General features: G+C 43.8%; 1 protein-coding gene across 5 annotated transcripts in view; it reads left to right on the top strand.

Annotated features, from left to right (window-relative positions):
- Positions 1 to 6,142: 6,142 nt before the first annotated feature.
- ptpn13 (protein tyrosine phosphatase non-receptor type 13) overlaps positions 6,143 to 26,202 on the top strand; it is a 153,718-nt gene continuing 133,658 nt past the window's right edge. For all 5 annotated transcript variants that reach the window (XM_084324404.1, XM_084324405.1, XM_084324402.1 and 2 more), the window contains exons 1-2: positions 6,143 to 6,501; positions 20,415 to 20,534. In XM_084324404.1, the coding sequence (XP_084180530.1) occupies positions 20,420 to 20,534 (115 nt within the window). In that variant the 5' untranslated portion in view covers positions 6,143 to 6,501; positions 20,415 to 20,419. The remainder of the gene's footprint in view (positions 6,502 to 20,414; positions 20,535 to 26,202) is intronic.

Below are 26,202 nucleotides of genomic sequence, written 5' to 3'. Positions count from 1 at the left end.
CCCCTTAGATCCTTTTCCTCGCTGAGCAGGCGCCCCGACCGAACTGTAGGAGTCGCTGTTTACAACGACCAGGACCCACCCACCAGCTGTCCCACCCCTAACACTGCCAATTGTGTTAGTATGAACGACCAGCCAAGCTGGTAGCAATGCAGAGAGCTGGGCTCGAACCCAGCATCTCCTGCACTAGTGGCGAGCGCCTTGCCCACTGCGCCACTTAGCCGCCATCATAGTCAGTCAAGTCTTAACAATCCACTCCTGATTGCTGATACACAGTGTATACAACATTACACTTACACATTCTTAATATTGGGTTACACCCCCCTATCCACAATCAGTGTCTCAAGGCTCAAAAGTCTATCTTTAAATTGTCTCCTCCTGACTATATACATCTCCCCTTCACAATTAAAGTTGATTGAAAAGGTAAAATCATATTGTAATTTGAACCTAGTCAAAGTATATAATCAAAACTACACGTTTATACCACTTTAAACCCAGCATTAGAGAATCCTTTACACATTGTATGAAAGGACAGAATAACAAGCATTGTAAATTATTCAGAAACCTTGGCCTTTGTCCGAAAATGTGCGGATGTTGCTATGTTTCGTAAACTCAGTGAATAAGCATATTAGGCTACATAGACAGTTTGGACACGAGATGCAGGCTGTATAATAGATTAGATGTTGACAACTCCCTCAGCAAATGGCTCTGCGGCTCTGCAGTTGGATACTATTGCAGCAATCAGCTTAATGTTGATTAAAAACCCTGCATGCAATGATGCTTAGAAGCCACTAGATGGCAAAGACTGAATTAGAAATGGCCAGCAGTGGTGTGTGAACCAGTGAGGAAGGAAGTACTCAACAGTGAATTGCTTCCTGACTGCCTGCCTGGGATCTGCCCGATCTGCCTGACTCCCAAACAACAAAAGACCTTTGATGTGGAACTCTCAGTCATGCTTTCAGATTGAACATGGACCATGCTTTCCTTCTATTTGGGTTAGAAGTTATGGGTTTTCTTACAGCTTCTTTGTGATTCAAGTGAAGAAAGGCATCCCATAACACATAGTTCACACTGTTTATATTGTATTATCAGCGATAGGCCTATATCGGTTTTTCAACAAGGTAACATCAAATAAAGCCATGCAATATTATTTGCAGTTCGTTATTCAAGATAAAACCAAGAGCTTTCACAAAGTAATACCTTCATTGTAGCCAGTATTATGTGGCATAGTGGTACAGACAGGGTTTACATAAGGCTTTAAGCCGCTCAGCCAATGCTACCTTAGAGGGCAAAGTTTCACTCTCTTTGCAATGTAGTAGGCTACCACCCCTACGTCTTAAACCTAGTAGGGTCTTACTTAAACAGAAATGCTGTGGTCTCCTGCTTGAAAATAGCCAACACACTGCTTGCGAGGATTATGTTACTGAGAGAGAAAAATGTTGGAGCTTAACACAAAAACAACAGGCCTAGTGTGGCATCGCTTCCCATCAAACCCCACCATTTGTGGCGTGAAACTCAATTTTTCTCCCCTTGAGTCATGAATGTGGTGAAAAGTTAACAGGGGGCTCCATCCTGATGGTAGGAAATGTTGCCCAGAAAAGGCTGTGTCAAGATAATTAGGCCTGCTAGGATCCATGATGATTATGTGTTTGCTAGGGGTATGGGGAGGGAGGGAGTGAGAGAGAGAGAGAGAGAGGGGGGGGGGGGGGTGTGGAGATAAACTAGAGCGAAACCGTCCAGACCCACGGCGCACCTGTACCGCACATGTGGGTCCAGCGAGGCAGTGTAAAAAGGGGGCAACAGCAGACTAATAGCAGGTGCAGTCCTTAAACGGTTAAGGTTACTTTTCATCTAGGCCGACACGTAAGACGCATGGAACATACGCAAGCTAGACAATGTATCAGTCATCTGTAATAGAATACATTTTAAAGGTAGCTAGCTATGCAAATCCTTGTAGTTTTGGGTGTAAAACGTCTGAAAACACAAGCGGCCATTGTTGTAATAGATGCTGTTTGTCCTTAGCGGTGGGTAAAGAGATGATCAACCTCTGGCACCATCCTCCATCTCACGCAGGCTCTGGCTGTCACTGTCCACAAAGGATGACCCACCGGTCTGCCTCCAGAGCTGGAAAATACAACGGTCCTCCAGCTTACCTCAACTCGATGCTTGCCCACTAACTGAACACTGAGATTGGGACACCTCTTACAATTTGCAGGTCCCCTACCCTCAATTCCCGAGTGTGAGTCAGACCGTACTGTCAGACATGACAGTGACAGGGTTTTCGGCAATAAGCCTCTCTTCAATCACCCTCTGGTTAAGCACTTCCTTCAAGGTGCAAGGTGCCTTAAACCAAGTCACACACAGTCTAACACCACAATAGGACCTCCCCTTGGTACTGCATAGCCTTATAATGGAACCTTTTGAGTCACTAGAAGACCAGGTTCCTTGTCTTTTAAGATGGCCTTTCTCCTGAACCTCACATCTGCTAAACACGTCAGTGAGCTGTGCGCTCTGTCAGTCCTCCCCGAATACCTAGCCATAGCCGGTAGCAGTTCTATATCCTCAGGCCTAACCCTGCCTTCAACCCAGAGAACATCAGGAGCTCTTTCCACTCGAGAGACATTGTTCTTAAGGCATTCTACCCCCATCCCCATTTGGACGGGAAGGAGAAGAACATGCATCTGCTATGCCCTCTCTGCTATGCCCTCTCTATCTTATGTGAGAACCACTTTGTATATCAGAGTACATCAGAACCACTCCACAATTGCTCATGTGTCACAGTGAGTCAGCCAGAGTCTGTGCTCTGTCCAAACAAAGTCTGTCCCGTTGGCTGTGAGGGGATCTCTCACTGTTACACACCCCCACGCCAGACAGACCCCACTGGTCAGTAGCAGAGCTTACTGCACGCATTGGAGTATCTGGGGTCTCTGTGAAAGACCTTAGCGAGCACAGCAGCTTTTTGGTCTTCCCTGTGCCCTTTTATCAGATGCTATCTGCTGGATGTGTCAGAGAATTCTCTCTCTCACTCCGTCCTGAGAGCAGAGCCGGGAGCCCCTCCTCATCACTCTAGCTCTCGCTAGAATTAAATGCCTCCCAGCTCCGTCTCCATTTTGGGTTATTAATGCATTTTTACACACTGAAATGTCTTATTACCTTTGTGGTTACAAATCGTTACAATATGTAGTATAATTCTAGTTATATGAATGCAGGCAAAGCTTCTTGCTTTTCCATCCTGCTGGACCAGAACTCGTACGTGGCTTTGGATAAAATCGTTAGCTAAAGGAGTAAATGTAAAATGTAGATGCGCCGGGTTTCTGAAAGACACTATAGAAGGAATTCACGCTCAAAGCCAGCTTCTATTCTGGCTGGAAGGGCAGAGCCCAGGTTGGTTATAGGTGCATTGATTAGGCGAAGCGCTAAAAGGGTTAGCTAAAGCTGTTCTTCCAAAATCTTATGTAGGGAGTATAATACCTTGTATTGATTTCTGGAGATGCAGAAAAAGGCATCGCTAGAAGCAGCTGTTAATGGTGTGACTACCACGGATGCCTAGACTCGCTAGCCTTTGGCTAACGCGTCAGACGCTTTACTTGACTGGTTAGTGCTGTCACCTGTGGTCTTGGGGCGACCTGGGTTAGACTCCCAGCTGCTCCCTGAATTCACTACAGTGGCTCAGGAGGTAGAGAGGTTGTCTGGTAATCGGAAGGTTCCCGGTTCAATTCCCACTCATCCCGGGCAGCATGTCCAAGTGTCCTTAAGCAAGACACTTAACCCCTAATCCTAATTGCTTCCGATGAGCAGGTTGGCACCTTGCATGGTTGCCTCTGCTGTGGGTGTGTGTGTGAATGGGTGAATGTGAGGAACAAAATTGTAAAGCGCTTTGGATAAAAGTGCTATATAAATGCACCATTTACAACAATATTTTGCATCGCTAGAAGCAGTACTTGCGTATGCATCTTACTAAATGTCGTCCATAAGTGAGTGAGTTTGATTGATTGATTGAAAATTGTATTAACAGATTGCAGAATGGGTACAATACAGTATGGCTCAATCCACACAATTGTTAAGGGGATGCAGACCAGAGAAAGACTTTCGTCTTGTTTACATCAGGGTCCCCCATTTTCAATTCATCATAACATTTATGACATACACAACATACAGATATACAGATATATATCATGACATTTGTGACATACATGACATACAGGTATACAGTACTGTTACATTTGTGACATACAAGATATGCAAATATACAGTACAGAGATCCTAACAGAAAATATATACATACGAGGGGGAGGAAACTGTACATTAGGAGGGGGTGGGGTTAGGACATTTACGGGGGGAGTGACTGACGGACTGACTCACTGACCACAATTTGCCATGCATACATAGTAGGGGTGTAAAGGTACACGTATCCGTACCGAACCATTTCAGTGTGTACCGTACCGTACCGAAGGGCTGTGTACCGAACGAATACAACGGTATGTTAACCACTAACAACCGCCACCGGGGGGCTGATTTTTTCACAATCTAATATAATTTATTATTATTATTAAAAAAAAAATTACAAGTCGATTATTAATTTCAATATAGAATATTGTGTATTCTCCAGAACATACACACACTCACACGCAGGTTAGGCCCACACATGAAGTACTGTTACAAATCCATGGCCACAATTTGCCATGCATAGCCATGGCAGCAGTCCTGGGGAGGTGTGTGTGTGTGTGTGTGTGTGTGTGTGTGTGTGTGTGTGTGTGTGTGTGTGTGTGTGTGTGTGTGTGTGTGTGTGTGTGTGTGTGTGTGTGTGTGTGTGTGTGTGTGTGTGTCAAAGCAAGACTGCAGGTATTACCCACTCAATACAATCTGTCCACTTGGTATCCTCAAACTCACAGTCCATTCTGTTTAAACCATCAGGATTCACAACACCTAGAATCCATTGCACACATAACAAACGGATGTAATGCATACAAACACCTGTACATCGCTCGTCATGACCGTATTGTGGACATTGTGTCTGATGCGGTACGGAACATATCACCATCTAGTGCAGCAATGTACAAACATGCCAGAGTGAAACCAGAGTGGTTTGGCCTTACCAACAATGTTTTTGCTAACATACCAAATACACCGGACGTTGTTTTTGTTGACACCAGCCACGGAGAGGTGCTGGTCATAGAAGTAGGCTGTACCTTTGATCTGTACATGGACCAGGCCTTCCGGGACAAGTATATCAAATACCAACCACTGCTCAGTGTGATGGCTGACCTTGGGTATAGGTGTAGATATAGTGTACTTGTGTTCGGAAGTCTTGGCCATGTGCACAAATGCACCATGACCGGTCTGAGAATTGCTGCAATGTCTAAAAGAAAAGCCAAACAAATTGCCAAATATTGTTCTGTCTCAGCTATTATTGGCAGCTTAGCCACGTGGAGAAGGAGGTGCTATGATTGTGTACCCTTAAGTGTTCAGTGCTGATTGGCCCCGATACATTTGATTCCCTGTTTATGTAATATAATTTGTGGAACCAAATAAAGTATTAAAATGTGTGTGTGTGTGTGTGTGTGTGTGTGTGAGAGTGTGTGTGTGTGTGTAGGTGTATTCTCCAGAACATACACACACTCACACGCAGGTTAGGCCCACATATGAAGTACTGTTACAAATCCATGGCCACAATTTGCCATGCATAGCCATGGCAGCAGTCCTGGGGAGGTGTAGTGTGTGTGTGTGTGTGTCAGTGTGTGTGTGTGTGTAGGTGTGTGTGTGTGTGTGAGAGAGTGTGTGTGTGTGTATGTGTATTCTCCAGAACATACACACACACACTCACAGGTTAGGCCCACACATGAAGTACTGTTACAACAAATCCATGGGCCAGCCAGCCAGCCTCCCTGCGCTGTAGAAAGGAGGACCACATAGCAGGTCTAATGCTTTTACTACTGTATATATGTGCTCAGTATATTTTCCTCCCAGTTGTGGGTTACTATAGAGACGCCTCTTGGGTTGGTTATATGACGGTCCCCCAGCCGAGAGCCAATGAGCAGTGGGAGTAAGGTGTCTGGTTCCTCCCAGTCGGCCCGGGCTCGATGGGCAAAGGGAGGGGGAGCCGAGCCGCCTCTCAGCACTAATGTTACTTGGCTGCGACCGAGCAGAGGCGAGGGACTGTTGCGGCCAAACAAAACACCCACTTTAAAACAAGTATTCTCTCAACAGCGATTCATTATCTGAACACCACGACACGGGGATTATTAGAAGATACTTAACTGATTCTTGTGTGGATATTTTTTTTTTATAAACTTTTTTTTTGTATAGTCGAATGTGCTCTCGAAAGGTAAACCTGTTGCCCGTTCGACGCAGTAGCTCCCAAGATGTTCCATTGTGGCGGAGGACGGGATGACGTGCGCTCCTCTCGTCTGTCTGCGTGTTTGTAGCCCGGTGGTCGGACTCGGAGTGTGAGCGTTTTCTCTCCCCCACCCCCTCCTCAAACTCGCTTGTTACCTTATTCACCGGGTAAGTTTTTATTTGGTTTATCCTTTTATTTCCTTCAGGAAGTTGGTTCAGCAAACTTGTCTATTTAGCTTTGTCTTGAAAGTGGAAAGTTGACTGAAACCGCCGCCCGACAGCGTTCCAGCCGTGCCGCACACACCGCAAGACGAATAGATAATAACCTTATAGTTATAGTTACTTCGCTCGCCTTACAAAGCTTTATTGCAGAGACAGACCGTGATATTAGACTTTTTGTTTGCAAACTTTAAAATGTAAACTTTGTGACTCAGTGTCGCGCCTGATGATGTCAAGCGGATGTCTGTTAGCCAGGTGTCAAAGTGAAAGCAGGTTTAAAACCTACACTCTTAGCAGGCTGTGCTGTGAATATGAGAAACACCCCAAAATGTTAAGGAATTAAGCTTAAACGCTTCTCCCAAAGCAACATTGGCTAGCTTCTTTGATTACATATGTGTGCGATTCGTGTTTACAGCTTCCCAACGAAGACAGACTATGTATAGGTTACTTCTTCTCGCTGTCTATTCTAACAATTGCACGTCTCACAGCTTGCCTTGTTTGTAGCATCGTGGAAACATGACAATGCAGACTGACGGTTTTATGAGGGCTGTAGGGTTTAAGGAGGCGACATTCTAGACCTCCCCCTTCATTACCATTGGAAACTGCTGAAGTTATTTGGAGTCAAAGGTCAGTCAAGTTTTGAATACATTACACTCTAGGCTTCGGGGAGAGGGCATTAACAGAAGTAGAGTAAGGACCGTTACCAAAACAAAGTCATCCTCATTTGAAGTTTTATTTTCCTCCTGAGATGTAGACTGTGTGTATGGGAGTTGAAGTAGGGAGGAGAAGGGGGAGGGTATGTAGGGGTTGTGGGGGGGGGGGGTGGAGTGTGGTTTAGTAAAACCATGCTCTGCATGTCACGGTCCCCATAGCAACCCTGTGATTAGCAGGAATGGGGCGGATGAGGTTGAGACCAAAATGAGAGCTGAGGGCCCTCAGTCCGGAGCCTGGCTATGGAGGGGGGCCTGGAGTAATGATGGACCTGCCTCCAGCTGGCCCTGACCCCGCCTGCCGTGAAACACTTCAGCAGCAGACTGAGCTACGGTTTGAGACAACTGGTCGGTGGCCGTCCAAGTCCTTCTTTTAGCGACAGAGCTACAGCACTACTTGGCGGATGGCGAAAGTGACGATAACAAGTCCTTTTCATCCACGCTACATTGCCATTTCAAGAGTGCTGATTGCCAATAGGACTCAACTTTGAATCTGTGCAGTCACCAAGTTCCTGCTGCTGTACCACAGTTCTGGAGTTAAGAAGCAAGGCATAGGACAGGTATATATTAACAAGGAGGATGGGTTATATTTCAAGTTTGTTTATTAGTTGTCACTTGTCACAATAAAATACATCTACTTTATGGTGAAATGCTTGGGACGGAGCCCACAGAGAAGCGGCCGGACAGTGTGAGTGTGGCATATTTGACTATGGGCTATATCTTGAATGGGAAGGCTAGTTAGTGGTTTAATAGGATCCAGTCCTGTCGTTGTGTGTTGTTGACAGGATGCACATTTCGGAAGCATCAGCCTTATCATCTTGGTTCAGGATTCCCACCAGATCCATGTTCCTAGACTCCTAAACCTGTTCAGAGACCTTTTTTTTGTGTGTTTTGAATTTGAAGAGATTGCTTGCAGGCAGTGTGATGTGATTCTGGGAAAAGGAGGTTCACTCAGAGTTTGTTGCTGAGTTTTCCTGGCATGAGACTGTCCTCCAGAAAGATTTTCACCTCAGCTTTGGCAACAGACCGACTGCCTCTTCTCAACGGCTTCTGGGCCAAATGCTTTTACCAGCTGGGACCACAGCCCTTAATGTATGGAGGAAAATCAACCAAGCCCTCCTTTATATATCTCAGAATGATGACGTTGGAAACTGCAGCTTTCTCACAGCTGATTGATCCAAAACTCCATGGCTCCTTACGTTTTCAAGAGATCTTGAGGTTGGAAAGAAGATAAGTGTCAGGGGGGGGGGGGGGGGGGGGGGGGGGTTGGTTGGTATGTGTTTTCTCCCCCTCTCCTTTGTCTTTGGCAGAACGTAGTGCAGAGAGATGGCAGCGACTAGAAAGAGGGCAGCGTAGTAGAAGCTGGAACGGCTTGCGGTAACTTCTTGCATGATCTCTGCAGCTTTTTTGGAGTCCACTTCGTGGCTCATAGCTGTGTCATAGGAAGTGAGAGGGAGGGGGGTGGGAACACCACCTTAGCACAGAGCTGTCACATTTCCAGGTTTATTCCCCTTTAAAAAAAATAAAAAATAAAAAAAGAAGAGGGGGAAAAATAAATCTTTGACTGTGTGGCCAAGACTTGAAACCCCATGAGCAGCAGTCGTGTGGGGCTTTGTTTACATGTCTGTCTGCCTCTCTCTCTCTCTTAACCCTTTCACTGCCGCACTACCAAACGGTTAACCCTTTCACCGCGACAACACACAGCCGGTTAACCCTTTCACACGACAGAAGGTTAACCCTTTACTATCACACAACCGACGGTAAAGGGTTAACCTTCTGTCGTGTGGCAGTGAAAGGGTTAAGTATGCTGTGGGAATACCTGGGAAACAAATGCCCCCCCCCCCCCACTCCCCCCTTCGCTGTTTGAAAAAGAGGGCGAGGGCGAGGCATTGGAAGTGCTGAAGGCTGTCTGCTCTCGGTGCTCTGGGCCACTGCCTCCCTAAGCCCCCCTTTCAATAACGAGCAGGACCGCGGGCCAATGGGAGAGGAGCTGGCCTCCACGGCAGCCTCGGCGGGGATGAAAAACATTCCACTGTAGGTCTCTGTTGAAATAACAAGGGGGCGCAAAACAATCGGCCGAAGGTCCCCCAGCCCCTCTCCTCCTCTTCACAAGCGCCCGCTCACCCCCGTTCTCATGGGTAATGAGCCGGATGGGGTAGTAACCCACTTTCCCCTGCACCCCCCCCTCCATCCTCCATCCTCCCTCCTCCCATTGACCAGAGTAGTTAACTTGCATTCCTGCATAAATATGTATGACATGCTTACTCATTAACTTCTCCCTAAACTGGGATCCATTTGGAAGGGTGTGTTGCTGTGCCAGTTCGCACCCACAGAAAGAAGGGCCCATGTAGGGAGGGGATAATGATGCTGCAAACCCAGATTGAGCTCCGACAGCAGGGGAAGATGATCGCTGCGATTCACGCTGTAGGAACGGTTGGTTTGGTTTGCGTTTCTCCCCATTTCTGCCAATTTACCTGGGAATTTGTCTTTACATCCACACATACTGGGGATGTACTGATATTGGATATTGGGCCAATACCAGGATAGGGTAGGGTATCCATATTTGTGAATCTCCACAATAATAATCAGTGAGAATATACTTGTGGTGGGTAGCGCGGGTGTGTGCCAGTGCTAGCGATATCATATGGGTTTTCGATGAAATTAAAATGGTGCATTTCTATAGCGCTTTTATTCAGAGCGCTTTAGAATTTTGTTCCTCACATTCACCCATTCACACACCGACGGCAGAGGCAACCATGCAATGTGCCAACCTGCTCATCAGGAGCAATTAGGGGTTAAGTGTCTTTCTCAAGGACACAGAGGAGCGGGAATCGAACTGGGAATCTTATCATTACCAGACGGCCGCTCTACCCCCTGAGCCACTGATTGATTGACGATGATATGATTATTGTGCGAGGAAATATAAATCGTAATGATTATTATACTTTTTAATAGATTCATAAAAATAAAAAAAAGTGTATAATGAATGACCAGTACCAAGAGCCACGTGTACACCAGAAAGCAAAGTGACTTGATTGTCTTCATCGTTGATGAGAAGACAATCTCAAACCCTGCCCTCTTTTCGTTGTCTTCCAATCACAGCTGTTGCTTCCCTCTGACCAGCTTTGTTTGTAAACACAGCTGTAACTAATAACGTTGATAATGGGTCCATTCCTTTTGGTTTGTGCCGGTGAGCCAGCGTGCAACAATACCAGGGCACTTCTAAACGCAACACGCCCAGTGTTAATGTTATCATCAGTCACAGCTGTGTTTACCTTGCTATGATGACGCGTCAACATGTCTGCTGTGAAAAAGGACTATAGTTTGGATCTGTACTTGTTATTATTGGCTGTGAAAAAATGGTATTGGTGTATCCCTACCTTTTATACATTGTGTGAGCCATTTATGACCCCTTTGCTTGCTGTACGATATGTCTTCATCAAACCTTTATTTAAGATGAGATATTCCTTTATTGATCCCCTTGGGGACATTCGGGCAGCATGGGCGAGGGGAGGACCAGGTATGGGCAGGGTAATAGTAGAAACACATAAATATAGGCGATACAATTTTATCTGATCTTTTATAGCTCATGGTCATGGACCACTGAGGTTGCCCTCATTTACAATCGGTAAACACAATTCAAATAAATAAGACAAAATGCAAAGTAGTAACGACAGACGAGATGTAAACACAGGGCAAATCTCTAAAATACAAGATGATTTTAACGCCGTCTGCAACACTATTGGTCAGACACTGATTGCAGACTACTGAAACGACTGTTTTCAGTTCTGCAGGTAATGTTGTGACTCGTCGAATATTGTAAAACCCTCGAAAGCTCGACGCCCACCAGACCCTGATCCTCAACCCGTCGTGCCGCTGTGCCCACACTTCACCAGAGAAACTGGCTTTCATTTGGGACTCCCCACACTTTGTGACTGAAACATGACGCACGTCCCACACAGAGCTATGTAGGTGCATGTTTTTTCCCTTTTTTCGCTTAGTCAGACGTAATCCCTTAAAGCCGGCGCTTCCTATATTTCTCTTGCATCACGTCACGCTGGGATTGGGGGGATTTAGACGTCTTTCTCAAACACCACCACAGCACAGCAGCAGCTGGGGGTTTCAAGGGTCCACTGATAGATGAGACGTGCCCATGTTCTAGTTTCTCTCCTTCTGACATCGGGGGGGCGGTGGGGCAGTTCACGGCTGAGTCAATGGCACTTTTTAAGTAACAAATCTCCCATTTGACATGGGCCATGTGACAGGGCATCCAAAAAGGCAGGGATGTCCCGATCAAGTTCTTTTGCCCTCGTTTCCAATCATTTAATGGTCAAGGTAATTTATTTATATAATATAGCACATTTAAAACAACAGAGGTTAACCAAAATGCTGCAGTACTGAAATAGTACTGCAAACAGTGTGCTACACACATATATCAATGCAAATTAATACAGCAGAAATGTATGGCTCAGCATGAATGAGAAGCCAGTGAGAAGAGGCAAGTCTTTAACATTTTTCTTAAAAATTGCTAGGGTTGAGGCAGATCTAATATGTTCATATTGAGTATCATTGCTAACGGCTAACAATAGTGGACCAGGCTAGCGTTTTCCCCAGGTCCAGGAACAAAAACATTAATTCTGAACGTTACTTCACTGATGCTTGAAATGTGTGGACTTAGTGAAACAACATGGCAAACGTACAAAACGTTGCTACAATGCAACATCTCTGGTCTCTCTTTCTTAGTCTTTCTTTTCTGTTCTCCCAGCTGTTAACAGACTGTTGTGCTAACTGGCTAGCTAGCGAGCTGTACCCAACATGCCATTCAGCGGTGTAAATAAAAAATGTTCTTTCCCTATTAGACACGATCTTGATTTGAATAATAATCTGATATCGATTCATAAAATTCTAAGAAAGAGAGAGAGCGGTGATGTAACATGGTAGCAAGCAACATTATATTTGCCATGTTGCTTCACTAAGCTCATCAGTGATGTAAACGTTCAGAATAAATGCTTTATGTTAGCCTGGTCCGCTAGCGTTAGTTTGATTACGTTAATACGTTCGCTATTATTAAGTAGAAATGAAACCTTATGTGTTAACGTGGAAGCTCAGATATTTCAAGCATCAACGATGTAACTTTCAGAATGAATGCGTTTGTTCCTGGAAATAACATTCGCCTGCTCCAAAATATCTAGCTGTTAGCAATCAAACTACTTTGTGGTCAATTCTTAGTGTGTGTGAACATTAATTTTGATAATGCACCAGGTTAGAGGTTTCAACTTGTACAATTTACTGCATTAGTTCTGTGAGAATCTCTTGTAAAATAAGCTGTGATCGAGTCCCTACAAAAAAGAGGAACATTTTTTATCACCTTCGGTCCACAAATGCTATGAAACAACCTGCTTGCAGGTCTATTAATGTGTGCATTTAAAGAGTTTCTCCCCTGGAGCGCAGCTTGTCGCGACATGTCTGTAATCTTTTGAACTCCATGTGAAAGTTCTCCTGTAAATTACATTGAAAGTAACTGGTCGATAAGGTTTTTCTTCACTCTGTATCCGTCTGAAGCTGAGCTGATGCTGTCAGCAAGGTGATATACATACGGTGGCTTGTTCTGATCTCGGTCTAGCTTGGGTTTGAACGAGGTAACACTGGCAAACAGGGGAGGAAACTAACTTTTTGGCTTACCAGCCAACTGGCGAGTATCTGATTTTTTTTACCAGCCAAACAGATTTTTTACCAGACAAAAAAAATCGCTAATTGTGATAATTACTTCTTTGTATGTCAAGCAGCGTCAATGTTGTGTATGCATCTGGGTAGGCACACTGTGCCTTTAAGACAGCACGGTGGTCTTACGACAGTGCTGTGAAGTACCGTCAAGTGTTGTGGTAACGTCAGTTGGGTTGGTGCTGTTGACGTTGTGCACACATAGTGCACTGGTTGAGCTTAGCTAGCCCCTTTCGTGACTGCGATGTGCAAGCCAGGGGCTTTTGAGCATGAAATAAAATGTCTAACCTTACGTCGTAGTCCGGTTGCTTTTTCGGAAACATTATAGTCATAACAGATATACACCTAGCTGGCTGCTTTGAGCACACGGGGCTAACGTTAGCTAGCAAGCAGCTATCTAAAACGCTAACTAGAAGCTAACCACTGTATACAGTTCCAGTAGACAACATTACACCTCTGTGATTTAAATGTGTCCTTAGTAACTTATACTCGATGGTTGTACTAGGGTTGGATGCAGTTCCCCGTTGGTCAGTCTGTCTGTTTTCCATATTCTGCTGTGTTTAACGTTATCTGTTTGCGAGTGCTCCTGATGGCTAGCCTAGTAGTACCGCAGGACTTTTATTATTATATGTCCGCGGGTTGGCCAGTACTGCGCAAACGTTTATTAAACATTATATGTCCGCGGGTGGTCTTGTGCAGTGCTCTCGTGGCACTGTCAACTAAAGCGAGCACTCAGAAGACGCGCACCGTTTGCCAGTGCAGTGATTGCAGAATGTTTTATTTTTTTGTATACTCGCCAGACTGGCGAGTGGTCTTCATGAATCACTCGCCAAACGTAAAAAATACTCGCATTTGGCGAGTAAAGTGGCCTAAGTGTCATTCGGCCTAACAAAATAAATGGTTTGGTTCCTGTTGGTTGTCAGTTAAGGCCATGGGTAGGTAGGGAATTTATTTTATTTTATTTCTTATTTAATTTTTTCCCACGGCGACTATGGATAGGGAATTTCTTTATTTAATTAAAATGTTCACGACAACATGGATGCATGTACTCTGTCAGCGTGTTTAATATCCATAATACTAAAGGTTTGACTAAGATTTTTATGAAACTTTATTGTAAAAAAAATAAATAAAAAATGTAACTCATAAAATAAATTGGGTCGCACCTAAATCGTTGTAATATGCTTAGTATACCAATAACTGATTAAATTCAGGGATTGGCATCGGTTTTTGAATAGTCGTTAAATTATCAAAAAAATCGAATTAGTTTATACGAATATCATTTTGTCTCAAAAATATATTTCCCTTGTTTTTTTTCGGCAACTAGGCCAACATTGTGTAGTGTATTGAAAGGGGACCCTATTAACTGTTACACCATTGAACGGCATGTTGGGTACAGCTCGCAAGCTAGCCAGTTAGCATAACAGTCTGTTAACTCTTTCAGGGCCAACAGCGCCCTCTGCTGATGCCCTTCTGGGCCAACGCTGTATCCAATGGAGGAAAGGACTTATTTGCGAGTGCGTATAAAATATAATAGCAATAGATCTAAACAACACAGTGGTCGTCAATGAGTTGCTTCCAGTCAACATGCACGAAACGGATCATTTTTTCATACATACATTTCCATTTTATACCGTGATGAATATCAATATATTTCTAGAGCGTTCTGTCTCATCTCAATAAACCCCAGCAAATCGAGCTTAAATGTATTTCCTTAGAAATCGTGCCATTTGTCGCTTGATTTATGAATAGTTTTCAAATAAAGGCTAGATTATCTCTATTATATGTGTACTTATGCACAAAGAGCAGCGGGGTCTGAAAAATCGGTTCTCCGTACTTTGGTCGGCGCGACCTCACACACACACACACACACACACACACACACACACACACTCCGATGGCGGTGAAAGGAACCTCTGATTACCCCAAGACTCGTAACATAAAGGCCTTACCTCACATCTGATGTCATGCAAAAAGATTAATCCAATTCCTGATCGCCATTCCAAATATTGATCGCGTTTATTGATCCAACGTTATATCCAAAAACACATAGATCCACACTGCTCCCAGTCCCCACAGTCAATGCAATGGTATCCAGCTGCATCCCCGAGAAGTAAAACCTGGACCGGACTCATTTTTTGGCTGCACAGTCCCAACCAATCCAATCCAATGATGTGCAAACTGCAATACCATCCGGGAGACGATAGGGGGCGGTATTTGCCCTTTGCGAGCTCAGACCCATTTCCAATGATAACGTCAGGCTGGATGGATGAAAAATGAATGGATATCGCTAATAAAAGAAATATGGATTAAAACACGGATTTTCTCGGGTTTGGCGTCCAGAGCATGGGGCGAGTTAACACGGACTATCTCGGGTTTGGCCTCCAGTGAGTTAACAGCTGGGAGAACAGAAAAGAAATATGAAGAAAGAGAGACCAGAGATGTTACATTGTAGCAACGTTTTGTACATTTGCCATGTTGTTTCACTAAGTCCACACATTTCAAGCATCAGTGAAGTAACATTCAGAATGAATGCTTTTGTTCCTGGGAAAAACGCTAGCCTGGTCCACTATTGTTAGCCATTATTTAGCAATGATGACGGCAGCCAGCTAGCTCGCTTGTTGGATTATCTCCTGTGCGCTATTAAATAAAAACTATCGTATTTCGATTGCACCTCGTTTATGAAAATCACTGAGAGGCAACTGTCTGTCTGGCCTATTATTTCTCTTTTACACAGTGGTGTTTGGTGTCCATTTCCCATGGTTTCCAGTCGCTTGAGTTAAGTAGAGCTTTAGAATCCGTGTCCCTGTGTTAAGAGTATAAGCTGTACTGGTCTGGTACTTTAGACTGTTGTCGTTAGTTGTAAGCTGCTATCCCACATCAGAGGCGAGCAGGGTCGTGGAATAATAAGATGCTGAAAAGAGGCTGTGAAGCTCGGTAATAAATAAAAAATGTTCTTTTCCCTATTAGACACTATCTTGATTTGAATAATAATCTATCGATTCATAAAATTCTAAGAAAGAAAGAGACCCGAGAGATGTAACATGGTAGCAAGCAACATTTGTACATTTGCCATGTTGCTTCACTAAGCTCACACATTCCAAGCATCAGTGATGTAAACATTCAGAATAAATGCTTATTTAGCCTGGTCCGCTAGCGTTAGTTTGATTATGTTTGCTATTAAGTAAAAACGAAACCTTATGTTAACGTGGAAGCTCGGATATTTCAAGCATCAACGATGTAACTTTCAGAATGAATGCGTTTGTTCCTGGAAATAACATTCGCCTGCTCCCAAATAACTAGCTGTTGGCAATCAAACTACTTTGTGGTCAATTCTTAGTGTGAACATTAATTTTGATAATGCACCACGTTAGAGGTTTCAACTTGTACAATTTACAGCATTAGTTCTGTGAGAATCTCTTGCATATTATCCAAGCAAGATTGGTGTTGTAACTGAAATAGCCACAACAGAATCGGGACTTGATTCACAAAGTAATTGGCAACCGCAATACCCAGCCTTAGTAATGAGGCACAGCCTGTGTGTGTATGTGTACAGTATGCACTGGTCATGTGCTTGTGTTAGTTCCTCAGCTGGGAGTGTGACTAGTGGGCTGGAGGTGGTGGGAGTCGGCCCCAAGGGTCTGACCTAAGAGGGGTCTTTCTCAGAAGAAGCTTGAGCGGCTTTCCTCAACGGAGTAACCGCTGATTTTCTTCGAATGTCGCTAATGAGAATCGAGGCCAGTGATGATCGCTCTCATCAGTTGAGGTCATTGCGATGATATCGCGGGCTATAGAAGGCTAGGCAACGTTTGTATCTTCTAAGAATGTTGAATAGTTTAGCTGTAAGTAGGGATATTCTAGAGCTGGTATACAAAAATCTCTCAACCTGGTATGGAAACCTTGGGGCCAAGAATAAGAACAAACTGGCGAGGAGCATTAACATGGCCAGTAAAATTATAGGGAAACCACAAAGACAATTGGAGTTATATGTACTTCAGAATATGGACAAGGCTCGGCAAATATTGTCTGATCCTTTGCATCCCCTTCATGGTGAGTTTGAAGCCATCTGGAAGGCGCTATAGACTTCTCCCATAGCCTCCAAAAAAACATATTTAAGAAGTATTTCATCCCACATGCCATTGCTCTGATGAATTCTTAGTTTTTTATTTGAACCACGGTACTGGTCAGGTATCTGAAGCTCTGCGTTTGTGTTGTTGTTTTTCTTTTGTCTATTTATTAGGCTGTTTTGGGCCAATGTCTTTTGTGCCTGTATGGTGCGTTGTCCTGTTCATTGCAACCATGATGAAGCCAAAGACAAATGTCCACAAAAGTGGACAAATATATAATGCACCGAATAGTCGGCCGCCGAAAATTATGCCCTTTCGGGCGCCCAGGTGGTGCAGTGGGCAAGGCACTCACCACCAATGCTGGAGACGCTGGGTTCGCGTGTTCGTGTGTTCGATCCCAGCTCCAAGAGAAGTGTCTCAAGATATTATCTCATCAGAATTCGGAACGTTCTGTATGCCTGCCAAGATTAAAACAAATCAATGGGAAAGTACCTGGATGTTCTGAATGGCTGATTCTTCTTAAGGGAAGATTTGATAACTCACCCGGGAGTGTTTGTTTGGAATGTTAGATAACACACACTGATTTATGAAGTGCTGTGTTTCACATAGTAGTTTTGAAATCCGCTGGTCACGGTGCTACACTTTAATTAAGCGTGTGCGCTTCCACTTGGCTTAAATGAATGATAGCTATGTTATGCACACACCGCCATTCTAAATATGATTTGCATGAAACTGGGAGAAACCCACACAAGCTGTCGAGTAAGATGTATTCATATAATAATTTATTTTATTCCATAATTATATTCTATTCTATTGTGCTTAACTTAGTTCATATTTCATTTGATCTTACTCCACCTCTTTATTGTATTATCTGTCTGTTAATGTGTGTCCGCCAATGTCGCACGGACAACGACCAAAGTAAATTCCTTGTATGTGAAAACTACTTGGCAAATAAAGACCTTTCTGATTCTGATATAGCGAAATATCGCAATACATGTCTCAACAGGCCACAGTGGAATAACACAAGACAAGATATTCCTGTATTGATTCCCTTCAGGGGACATTTGGTCATCATAGTAGGAGGGGGCAGGGTAGGTACAGGTATGGCCAGGGAAATAGTAGAAAGACATAAATATAGGCAATACAATTAGATCTGATTATAACTATTTGGAAAGAAATAAACGGTGTAAACAATATAATTAACTCTGTGCAACAGTACTGAACCGAGGGTCTATTTAAACATGGTCAGGCATGATGTTGACTAGTAGTAGTACAGGTAAGGCTATATTGAGAAACCCGGTACTGTGCTGCATCCTCTCACCAGGCTCCAGTACGATCCAATGGGTCAAGTGTTTTAGCCTTCAAAGTGTACATCGTATCAAACAAGATGTTGACTTGTACAGGCCACCATTTCACTGATGGCTTTAATATTGTGAACCTCTGTACTGCATCCTCTCACCAGGCTCCAGTACAATCCAAAAAGGTTTAGCCTTCAAACCTTACATCCGATCCATTAGGGCTGGGCGATATGGCAAAAAATCATATTGCGATAACGATATGATAATGTTATCATATCACTCGACATCGATAATTATCGAAATTGTTATAAGTTACAGATGTATGTTTATTTTGCAGCAATTCTTTGTCGTTGCCGCCATCTTTAGTGTTACATCCCCTCACACTCCAGTTCTCAGGCGCGTGTATACCAAACCAAGCCGCATTTCTCTGAGACGCTCTCTGATTGGCACTGACTGACGCTCTCTGATTGGCCACTGACGCGTTTGCCCAATCCGTGACGAGCTGTGTCTTTGCCCATTTCCACGTCAAACAGCCTGCAAACTACCTGGCGTTCTATCGCCATGCTCCGAAAGAGTGCCTAAGCTTAACCGTCGAAAGAACTTGCCGTCACGCTCTAAGACAAACTCTAACCTTAACCAACTTCGAAGAGTGCCTAAGCTTAACCAGTGTAGAAACAGGCGTCGGCCAATCGGAGAGCGTCTCCGAGAAATGCGGCTTGGTTTGGTATTTACCCTTTTCAGGCTGCAGCTGGTTTAAAAGTGAAAGTAAACCGGCTTCTCTGCTGGCTGTGGCTCCAGGGGAGTTGAACAGTTCTGGCTCTGCTAGTTTCTTTTCTATCTTTTGGCGCTTTTTTGGTGGACAAACCACCGCACATGTGCACCGTGACTCGTGACTGGAGTCTAGCTCTGCTAGCACACATAGCCTACTGTGTACAGACAGTTTCAAACTGTATTTTAAATTAGAAAGCAAACAAAATAAATGGACGAGAAAAATAAATCTCAATTTGGTCAGTATTGTCATTTGGACAAGCAAAGCCATTACTTTAAGTTGAAGGCAAGAAAGACAAGTCTGTCCACTGTCTCTGGTTTTGATATAGATTATTAAACTATATCGCGATATTTATCGTTATCGTTATATCACCCAGCCCTACACATGAAAACAGTCACTTGCTCGTCAATAGGAATGCAAGCAATATTCACCATGATGGACTGGTTTTTGACGAACGGTTCATTATACAAGTATCACAGAGAAATGTCAAAGGTACTCACGAGGGTTTCACACAAAAATACAGGATGGTTTGAAAGCTCGGCGTTGCTAATAAACATTTACATTTATTTTTATAAATGTGTAAACATCACAGAGATCAGTGTTGCATCAAAATGGCTTACTCTTTTTCTTCCGCATTGTGACATGCCGGAGCGCTGTGATTGCTGGGTGCACCAGGCATGTGACAAAGCAGAAGAAGAGAAGAAGCCAATCACAGCGCTCCGGCATGTCACAATGCGGAAGAAAAAGAGTAAGCCATTTTGATGGAACACTGATCTCTGTGATTTTATAATTTTATAAAAATAATAAAATGTTTATTAGCAACGCCGAGCTTTCAAACCATCTCGTATTTTTGTGTGAAACCCTCGTGCAACTGTGAGTACCTTTGACATTTCTCTGTGATACTTGTATAATGAACCGTTCGTCCAAAACCAGTCCATCATGGTGAATATTGCTTGCGTTCCTATTGACGAGCAAGTGACTGTGTTTTCACGGCCAAAACTGACGTGCATCACGGTCACGAAAGGGGCTAAGCACTGTGCTAACTTCCTCAATATTAAAGCAATCAGCGAAATTATGGCCTGTACCTGTCAACGTCATGCCAGGCATTGTTTAAATAGTGCCTGGGTTCAAAGAAAGTGAAAAAGGAAAGACACCTCAGTTTTCAATGACCCTTCCCTCTTCCAGCAGCGTGCATCATGTTGTTGTGCTGTATTGTATACCGTTGGTTTATGCAGTGGTGTGTGTCCAGTGTAAATGACCTTTTAGTCACAATGTCCTTCCCCTCCTCTCACCCCCGCAGGGAGGATGCATGTGTCCTTGGCGGAGGCCCTGGAGGTGCGAGGGGGCCCACTCCAGGAGGAGGAGGTGTGGGCAGTGCTCAGCCAGAGTGCCGAGAGCCTCCAGGAACTCTTCCACAGAGGTATGGATATTATGGGGTCAGCAAAGGCACTGCTAGGGGGACACGACACACACACACACACACACACACACACACACACACACACGACTCTTATGTCACAGGTGTGATGGAGTGTATGTAAATGAAGGGTGATGATTGGTTTGTTTTTCTTATTTCTTTTGCTGACCATTTTGTATCTCTCTCTCTCTCTCTCTCTCTCTCTCTCTCTCTCTCTCTCTCTCTCTCTCTCTCTATCTCTCTCTCCTCCCCCCCTCTCTTAATTGTTGTTGTGAAGTCAAGTGGCTGTCCAAGGGACAGCAATAGCAGCCATCTCCCTCAGGCCGCCAGAACCAAGTAATGGTTCCTTAGCGACACACAGCCCCAGCTCGTTGTACAGGGAGCAGCTCACCTCAGCAGTAGACTGTTCTGCAGACTCCAGGCCATATGGCCCTGTGTGTTCTATATAGAGAACCTGTCAGCCGTAACGAATCGTGGTTTACTTTTTTTTTTCTTTTTCTCCGGCACGCTGCCTCATCCTGTTCCCCCAGTTCCTCCGGTCTGGTTGGACGAGGAAGAGTTGATGCAACCCTTTTCTAACCTCTCCCTCCATCCTTCCTTCCTTCCTTCTATCCTCCTTCACAGTATTCTCATGATGTATTTTACCACACAAGATATTGCGCAATGTCACAGCTAATTTAGTAATTTAACGATGATAATCGTCTGCTATTTGATTTTGATTACAATCGCCCGCTGTGTGCGACTGAATACCCTCCGTCCTGCTCTGTGTTCTCCACACTACAGGTCATGGGTATGAAGTGCTGTGAGGATTCCTCTCAGCCTGTGTTTAACTTAGTGTGCTAGGTGTTATTCAAATGGCGTTCACCTTCCCTGCTCGATTTGTTCTCCTCTCGACGGACAAGCCTCCCACCCACACTTGACTCGTGTCCTTCTTGTGTTCCCCCAGAAGGGTTCAATTTACCTGCTTCTCAGTAGTTCCCACAGCTCAAATGAAAGTACTTTCGTAGGAAAGTCGGGTTCTGTGGAATAAAGACCTTTCTTGGAAGCCAGCTGACTCATGTGATAATCTAAGCAGGAGTTCCTCCTCTTTCCATTGGTTGTGGTTTTTTTTTCTTTTCTTTTTCTCTCTTTTCCTTTTTTCTTCTTGTTCATTTGCTATGATCAGAGTACAGCATGTTTCAGTGCAGCTGATTCCAATATGGAATCTACTCCCATGGCCTCCGATGATGCAATCAGTGTTTTCCCTAAGAGCCTTCCTCGTTCCAAGTCCTCCTAATGTGACGTCATGCGCCAGGAAAACGTGGGCCCCACTCTTTTCAAGTATCATTACGCTATCAAGAGGGAGCATAGTCGGCTCTGTTGTCCGAATCCAATCAGAGCAGATGTTAAAACAGAATGTGTCACAGCCAGGCATCTCCACTAATGCCCCGGTTGAAATGTAAATATCTAGACCACAGCTATGCACGTTGTCTCGCGGCCAACTAGTGTTACCTCACTCCTCGAGCGAGCTGTGGAAATATTGGACTCGCAAGCTAAATCGTTTTGAGAGCTTCCACATGACGGCTTGGCTATTGTTGCGTTCTTTTGAGCCGTTCTGATCTCCTGTCTGGTGGGGTTTGAAACATTCACCCTCATACTATATGAATTGAAAATGGGGGACCCTGATGGAAACAAGACAAACGTCTTTCTCAGGTCTGCATCCCCTTAACAATTGTATGTATTGAGCCGTACTGTATTGTACCCATTCTGCAATCTGTTAAATAAAGTTTTCATTCATTCATTCATTCATCATCAGATCAAGGTACTTTGGTTTCTTTCAATCACCATTGTCGAGGTCCCCCCCCCACCCCACCCCCCAACATATTCAGCCATATTAGATTAGATTCAAATGTATTGTCATTATAATACAGCACAAGTACAGTACAACGAAAAATAAGTTTGGCATCCAACCAGAGTACAAATGTAACGGTAAAGTGCAATAGTAATGTACAATGTACAGGTGATTAAACTGGATATAGAATATATAAATGAGTACTACTGAGTAATAGTGTTAATCAGATGTGTACAGGCTTGTACTGTTAATATGTACAGTGAGGTATAAAGTAGTAAGGCATACTGGCCACAGTGGCCAGCAGATATTGTATACACATCACAGATTCCATTTCCCTGATGAAAATGCATACAGTACTAGTTGTATCGCATTTGTTTCCAGTCATTCGTTCAATGAGACATATTGTCGCCCACTGACCCAATGTCCTCGTTCAGTAAATGGGGAGCATTGAGCTTGGTCTCTGACATGCTGCACCCGAGCCTCTCGGCCAGACCAGCCTGTGTCCGTATTGTGTGTCCCCCTCCGATAAGGCTGTGAGGGATGTGGCTCTGGAGCTAGAGCATGCTAGCATGGAGACAATGGGGCCCTTTGTGGCCCACAGTCTGTATTCTCATGGAAGAGCTTGAAAAGAACTTCCCCCGCCTCTTCTCTGTCTGCACGGACAACAGCCCCCTCAAACCACCGACTGGTCTATTCTCAGGACCTCCGTCGTTTTGTCGGATACGCGCGCACACACACATACACATACACACACACATGCACGCACATCGGTGCACGTAAGCAACACTTGGTCCCTGATTGATTCTTAATCTTAGTGTTTTTCTTGTACAATAGAGGCTTCCTATCTGCTGCCCTGCAGACACACGGATATACACATGCACACAGATAAACCCGTATATACCCTTATACACACAAGCATATACAGTATAGGGCACAGACACACACATACACCTACACAGAGGCACAATGAGCAACCCTCTGGCATAGGACTGGGCCATATGGAAGAAAGCAATGGCCACGTTCACACTGCAAGCCTTAGTTAATGCTCAATTCTCATTTAATGCTCAGATCAGATTTTTTTCACGTTCTTTTTTTAAAATGTGGCCAATATCAGATTCCAGTGTGAACTGGTCACACTCCTGAACTGACCCGCATGCGCAAATTAACAATAACGAATATGGACGTAAAAAAACGTCAAGCACTTTGACTTGTGCACAATAGAGAGCATCTTGACTGGTAACATCACCTCCTGGTTTGGGAATAGCACCACCAGTGTTTCCCATTGTGGCACTGGTACCCATTCTGCAATCTGTTAATAATTTTTTTTTCAATCAATCAATCCCACAGGATTTTGTGAGACTGTGGTGGGTGAACCTCTGACCCTCTAGGTTTTTTTTATTTAAATTATTTTTGTACATTTTAAAGTTAAATGCATCAATCTGGTGCACTTTGAGAGCAAAATAAAGAGGCTAGATCTATGATGAACTTTGTGCTCAAAACACAAAATCGACTAGAACTAGAGCATACATTTGAGCCATCAAAGAAATTAAGCAAAAGTGGTTGATGTTTATTTCTTTAAAAAATAAAAAGATATATAATGGATTACTATTATGACTACTACCACTGCCAATAATACTGATACATTGGCAAACTTTATATTTAAAATTATTATTTTTTTAATAATAAAATAAATATATTCGGTTCATTATAAAACGGTGGCGGGACCAATTAGACTGGCAGTGCGCCACAGTCTAGGTAATTAATGGTAAACACTAGCACCACACAAGACCGTAGCAGACTACAGAGAGTGGCCCGTTCGGTGGGCTTCCCACCCCAAGCGTTGCAGGGCCAAGGCTAAGAGAATAATCAAAGACTCTAGTCACCCAAACAACTGCCTCTTTGAACTGCTGCGGTCAGGCAAGGGATACCGGAGTCTCATGGCCAGTACAGAGAGACTCAGAAGGAGCTTCTATCCCCAGGCCATCAGTATGCTCAATGACGATGCCACTATGTAACAACCCATCATCTACACTCGCAGCACACACATCCACACGTACACACTCACTTTAAACAAACACTCACCTTATCACCCACTTTACTCACTTTAGACACTTTAACACACTTTATATTATTAGTAAAGAGATTTGCACTACAATTCCTACCTCATTGCACCTTACCCTAAGTTTGTACCTCATCCCATTTCTGCATTGTACCTCACTGTTACTCTTTTTACTCTGTATTGTATATTGTATATATGTATAATATTGACTGAACACTTATTTTACGTACTTTTGACTTTTTCTATTTTATACTTTTTATCTATTACTGTATAAAGCACACTCCCAGGGGCTCATACAGAAAAAAGCATTTCATGATAAAGTATTCTGTATTTTACTATGACAATTAATAAACAAACTTGAAAATGGAGGACACTGGTGTGGTGTCACAGTTTAACGTTTAATTTGAAAGTTGATGTGCAGTGGAAGCCAGTTAATTCGTAAGCAGGTGTAATGGGGGTGAGGAGGAGGTGAAAGACCGGTTATGATACGTCCCCTCAAGTTTTGTTTGTACCTTGTTTCACCCTAAATACTTATACGGTAAACAACACCTCACTGTCTCTCCACTGACCACCTCCATCACAGCTGTCTTCCAGTTCCATGTTTGTATTCACAGAGTGACTCCCACCACAGAGTTGTAATGAATGTCAATCGAGAGTGACGTAAACGTTGCATGAATTCTGATATGACTGTTCAGACTGAGTCACTGGGTAACATCAGAAAAAATAATCTGACCTTTAACTGATTTAGGACCACATATGAAAAGTGGCCCAAATCAGAATTGAAAATATCAGCTACCATAAGATTTGTGCTGTCCACACTGTCGTGAAAAAAAAAAAACGGATTTAGGCCACTTTTGTCTGCAGTGTTAACATAGCCAAAATCTGAATATTCATAGCGACCTTTTCTCTATATCAATATAAGCTAGCTTTCAATGCAACAACGTTTTCATGGTACGCTCTCATGCTGAACAGCTTCCTGCAACAACTCACGCCTCGTGGGATTCCAGTACTTTTGGAGATTAAAACGAATAAAAATCAAGCACCCACAAAAACCACTCTAGTTCGGTTGGAAACGGCGAGTAATCGATCACTCACGCCCATCCCTACTATATAATTGTCAGTCTCCATTCCCTGGGGGCTGTGTGTTTGTTTGCTTATGCTGCTGGGCATGTGTTGTAAGCACTGCCTCTGTCCTGAGATGTTGTTGTTTAGACGAACCACAGACCACAGGACTGAGATGGTGACTTCAGTCCCCTGTGAATACACATCCCTTATCAGTCTTGTCTAGAAACACGTCTGTTATGCTTGTGGGACCCTCTCGAAAACGAGATACTGTATCTCAATGTGGTTATCCCAATAAAAGAATTTCAATATATATATGCTAAGGTCACCCACTTGTCTTATAGTATTCATAAAATGACACCTTGATATTCTAGCATTTCAGACATCAAGACTCTGCTCCAAGGTTTGATATTCGGACGGAGGCACATGGTTTAGATTCTTGGAACATTTTGGGTGGTATTCTTTCTTTTTTCTTTTTTTATCCCTCTATTTTCTTGGAGCAGATATTAGATTAAAATGTATTGTTATTATACATGAGTAGTAAAGTACAACGAAAGGAAGTTTGTCATCCAACCGGAGTGCAAATGTAACGGTAATATACAATGTACAGGTGATTCAACTAGATAAATTAGTTTAACGTCTTAACATGCAACAGCCCAGGGCCGGGCCCTTTGTGGGACGATGTGCCCGCCGGCGGAACATGGCACTTTGCGAGCGTC

The sequence above is a fragment of the Notolepis coatsorum genome (genome assembly GCF_963971535.1).
Source record: "Notolepis coatsorum genome assembly, chromosome: 11".
NCBI classification, from domain to species: Eukaryota; Metazoa; Chordata; class Actinopteri; order Aulopiformes; family Paralepididae; genus Notolepis; species Notolepis coatsorum.
This window is presented reverse-complemented; position numbering and strand designations above follow the sequence as displayed.